General features: G+C 41.6%; 1 protein-coding gene across 3 annotated transcripts in view; it reads left to right on the top strand.

Moving 5' to 3' along the window:
- Nucleotides 1-913: 913 nt before the first annotated feature.
- The window catches only part of LOC106939592 (high affinity immunoglobulin gamma Fc receptor I-like), a 22,290-nt gene continuing 19,122 nt past the window's right edge, over nucleotides 914-4,081 (top strand). Inside the window, exons 1-5 of one of the 3 annotated variants that reach the window (XM_015022039.1) lie at nucleotides 914-1,065; nucleotides 1,417-1,452; nucleotides 1,605-1,886; nucleotides 1,960-2,205; nucleotides 2,285-2,452. In XM_015022039.1, the coding sequence (XP_014877525.1) occupies nucleotides 1,038-1,065; nucleotides 1,417-1,452; nucleotides 1,605-1,886; nucleotides 1,960-2,205; nucleotides 2,285-2,452 (760 nt within the window). In that variant the 5' untranslated portion in view covers nucleotides 914-1,037. The remainder of the gene's footprint in view (nucleotides 1,066-1,416; nucleotides 1,453-1,604; nucleotides 1,887-1,959; nucleotides 2,206-2,284; nucleotides 2,453-4,081) is intronic. The other 2 variants (XM_015022040.1, XM_015022041.1) reach the window with 2 other exon arrangements.

Raw genomic sequence — 4,081 nt, 5'->3', positions numbered from 1 at the left:
TCGCCATTACTGGTAAAGTGAAAGATAAATTATCTTCTAAAATACCATAATTTTCTTCAGGATGTATTGCTAATTAAGTGATATAAACAACACCTTTATACATTATAAATAATATCTATACAGTATAAGAATGATTTTCTGTTGTTCTTCCATGGAAGTGGGCAGCATCCAGACAAACATTAAAACACTTTTTCATACAAACGTACAATGTTTGGGATTGTACATATGTACAATGTGTTCCACACATTGGTGATTCACTTGTCTGATTCACCAGACAGTGAATCACAGCAACGTCATCAGCCGGTGAAAAGCTGAACTGATGCGGTGAAGCTACCAGTAGCAGTAGTGGAGCTACAAGCTACAAACACTGAATAGAAGAAGAAGGAGAGCTGCCATCGATGCAGTTGCAGCCAAGCATGATTTAATGTTACACAATACAGTTTTAGCAAGTTTCTCAAAGTCTAAACTGGTATTGTTCTGCATTTAAGGTGTGAAGTTTACCTTCAACCAAAGGAATCCCAGCGCCCTACTTTTGTAAAAATTTCCACTAGTGCCCCCTGCCGTCCTCTGAATGGCCCCTGGGGGGCGGTACCGCCCATGTTGAGAAACACAGAAACAGATCTAGAGGTTAAACAATCAGATATTATCAGGGTTTATTTAGTAAAATATCTTCAAATAACATTCATTACATATTAGATTAATATGGGTTGTTGATCGATGTTTTAAGATCTTGTTCAATGGGCCCTTTTTAACTTTGAGCCCCTCCAAAGGTCTCTGCACGGCCCTGGATCTCCATAACCTTCCTCTTTGTTCAGCTGTGAAAATGATTTTTGTTCAATAAAACGGTAAAGAATTATTCTGTGTTTGTTGAAAAACTTTGAACATATATTATCAATAACACATCCCTGATTAACAGCCTTCCTGCCCTGCAGCCCCTCCTCTCTGCAGCAGACGGACCAGCAGCAGGAAGTAGGCGGCTCAGCCAGCCGTTCTCAGCTTCAGTGAAACATCGTCAGGTCAGATCACTGAGAAGAACAATGGAAGGAACATCTCACTGTCTGATCTGTAAGTAGACAAGTTTTAGTCTCTTTCTGCTGGATCAGCATTTCTCTCTGTCTGAGAGACACTGGAGACATTTTACTGGACGGATTTAATAGGATGGTGGTAGAATATAATTACTGGGGGGCTGGATGGTTCCGAAAATGATCAGGCTAATAAATGACAGGAAATTATGTTTGGAATCAGCGCTGTATAAAAACTGAAGAAATCAATGAAGTTGATGTTTATAAATAACAGCATCGTAATATAAAAACAGAATTAACAAAATGAATATGAAATTGAATTTCACAACTTGAGAGTACATTATATTTGACATGTTCAGCTTTAGTTTATAATAATGTATTTTATTTTCTCTAGTTCTGATCTTCTTTCTGAGCTGTTCAACAGATCCAGGTTGGTGAACTTCTGGTACATTAAAGAAAATACTTTACATTTTCAAAGATGTGGTTTGGATAAAAGCTACATCTGAGAATGTTATGAAAATTCTTGATTTGAATAATCATTCACTCTGATGCTTTTCAGTTTTATTAATGAAATCTCTTCAGTCTCTCCAGCTGCTCTGACTGTGAGTCCCAGCAGATCTCAGTTCTTTGATGGAGAATCAGTGACTCTGATCTGTGAGGATGAAAACATCTCTGATGGATGGACTGTGAGGAGAAACACGACCAGAGGAACCAGAACTCAGTGTGATAAAGATGGATGGGGGGAATCAGCTGGTTCCACCTGTAACATCACCTTGTTCCCATCAGACTCTGGCCTGTACTGGTGTGAGTCCATGTCTGGATCCTCCAGCAGCAGCAGCAGCAGCATCCAGCTCTCTGTCTCTGGTAAGATCAGACTGTGGAGTTAGTGTTGCTGTGTGGAAATGGATGAAATGCTGTAGTTTGTCTCTGTGTTGAGGTGGATCAGTGATCCTGCAGAGTCCTGTCCTCCCTGTGATGGAGGGAGATGACGTCACTCTGAGCTGCAGAGCAAAGAGTCCAGCCCACAACCTCCCAGCTGCTTTCTATAAAGATGGCTCCTTCATTGGTCATGGAACTACTGGAAACTTCACCCTGAACCCAGTGAGGAGATCTGATGAAGGCCTCTATCACTGTTACATCAGCGGTCAGGGAGAGTCTCCATCCAGCTGGATCTCTGTGGAAGGTCAGAGGATTAAAATATTAACTTTGGTTTTCATTAGAAATTATTTAGCAATTATTTAATAAATAAAACTTTATTTTAGAGAAACCATCACCTGCTTCTGGTCCTCCAGCCTCTCCTTCATCTCCACCTCCATCTTCCTCTTCCTCCCAGTCTCATCCCTTCATCCTCCTGACTCCACCATGTGTGATTTTTGGGTTTTACTCCCTGATTCTGGTTCTGCTGATTCAACTGTTGAGAAAATCTAAAGGTGAGACAAACCTTTGTTCATCCATCCAGTTTTATCTAAAAACAATCATTACAGTAAATTTTAATCCTTTTATTTCTATCTTTTTGTAACTAAAGAAGTTAAAGAGAGCTTTACTTAAGGCTACAACAGACTTCATGCAACGTTCTGAAACCGGTTCTTACTGACATGGTGAAAAACCACATCATTTTATTGTCAGAGAGTCGTCTGCCGAACTCGACACCAGACCCAGTCGAACCATTTCAGAGCTCTGATTGGTCAGAAGTTAGCTGTGGTTCCTGCAGAAATGCAGCCATGTTGATATTTAATAGTTTTATGAGATAGTGTATTGCACAGGAATCGTTCAATTTTATTAAAGAGCTAAATCTTTATTTATACTGAAGGACTTTAAAGTCTTTGTAGATCAGGGGTCACCAACCTTTTTGAAACTGAGAGCTACTTCATGGGTACGGAGTCCAACAAAGGGCACCAGTTTGATAAACTCTTCTGAAATAACAAATCTGCTCAGTTTGCCTCTTAATTATACATTATTAGTGAATCATCATAATCATCTTTATGAAGATGCATCAGGTTAATGATTTCTCAAACATCAATAGCTGCCTGTACTGCTGCTGTCCACGGACTCGTCGCACTGGATGCTAAACCACCAGATCTGGTCCAGCTGATCAGCCAAGTTACCAGACATAACTAACACTGGTTTAGCCATCGTAGCTGCTCCCAGTTGGTCGTAATGCGCTTCCCGATGGGCAGTTAGCATTGTAGCTTTTATGACAGTAGTGAAGCGTCTCTCCGCATTGTGCCGCTTCGTCGCCGCCACAGTCACCCCGCAAATAACACACACAGGTTCCTTTCACAGTTGCAAAAAGGAACTTCTCCCATTCGTTCAAAAATTCTAAGTTTTCTTTCTTTTTTCTGTCATTGTTGGGGGTAGGAAACTGACCGATCACCTCCGTGGGACCCGCTAGCATACTTTTCACGACCACTGATTGGCTGCTCTTTGAACTAGATTAGGTCAGAGTTCACCATGTATGTATAATAAACATATTTTTAAGATAGACATTTTAAAATATATATAAATACAAAAAAAGAATAACAACTGAATAAAATGAAATTTTAAATGCAGCTCAGAAGTGAGTTTGCTATAATTAGAAAAGTTCTGGGGGGGGCACCTCAAATGATCCGTGGGGGCGACCAGGAGCCCGCGGGCACCGCGTTGGTGATGTAGAGGAACTCAGGATGTCGACCACAGAGGGAACAGCTCAGGTTGGGTTTCCTCTCCAGAACCGCTGCAGAAATGAGAATCCACACAGATCAGCACCGAAACCCAAATGGGCCGATGTGACGATCTGAGTCACTGCACAGCAAAACACCAGAAAGGGAGGAAAGAAACTCTGATGATGCTCACTGCAGTTATCAGACCCACATATGATAACAGCTGATAGAAAGAGTTCATGGAGTTTGGTGACAATAAGCCCCTGGGTCAGAGAGCAGGAAACCCCTCAGATGGATGGATGGACAGACCACTGGCTCAGGATCCTCTCACAGGACAGAGGATCACCTGGTGGATCAAACTGGTCACCTGGTGGATCAAACTGGTCACCTGGTGGATCAAACTGGTCACCTGGTGGATCA

Source organism: Poecilia latipinna, unplaced genomic scaffold (assembly GCF_001443285.1).
Source record: "Poecilia latipinna isolate Pla-1442-1.1 unplaced genomic scaffold, P_latipinna-1.0 Scaffold2920, whole genome shotgun sequence".
NCBI classification, from domain to species: Eukaryota; Metazoa; Chordata; class Actinopteri; order Cyprinodontiformes; family Poeciliidae; genus Poecilia; species Poecilia latipinna.
Note: the sequence above shows the minus strand (reverse complement) of the source record. Positions and strands in the feature narration are given on the sequence as shown.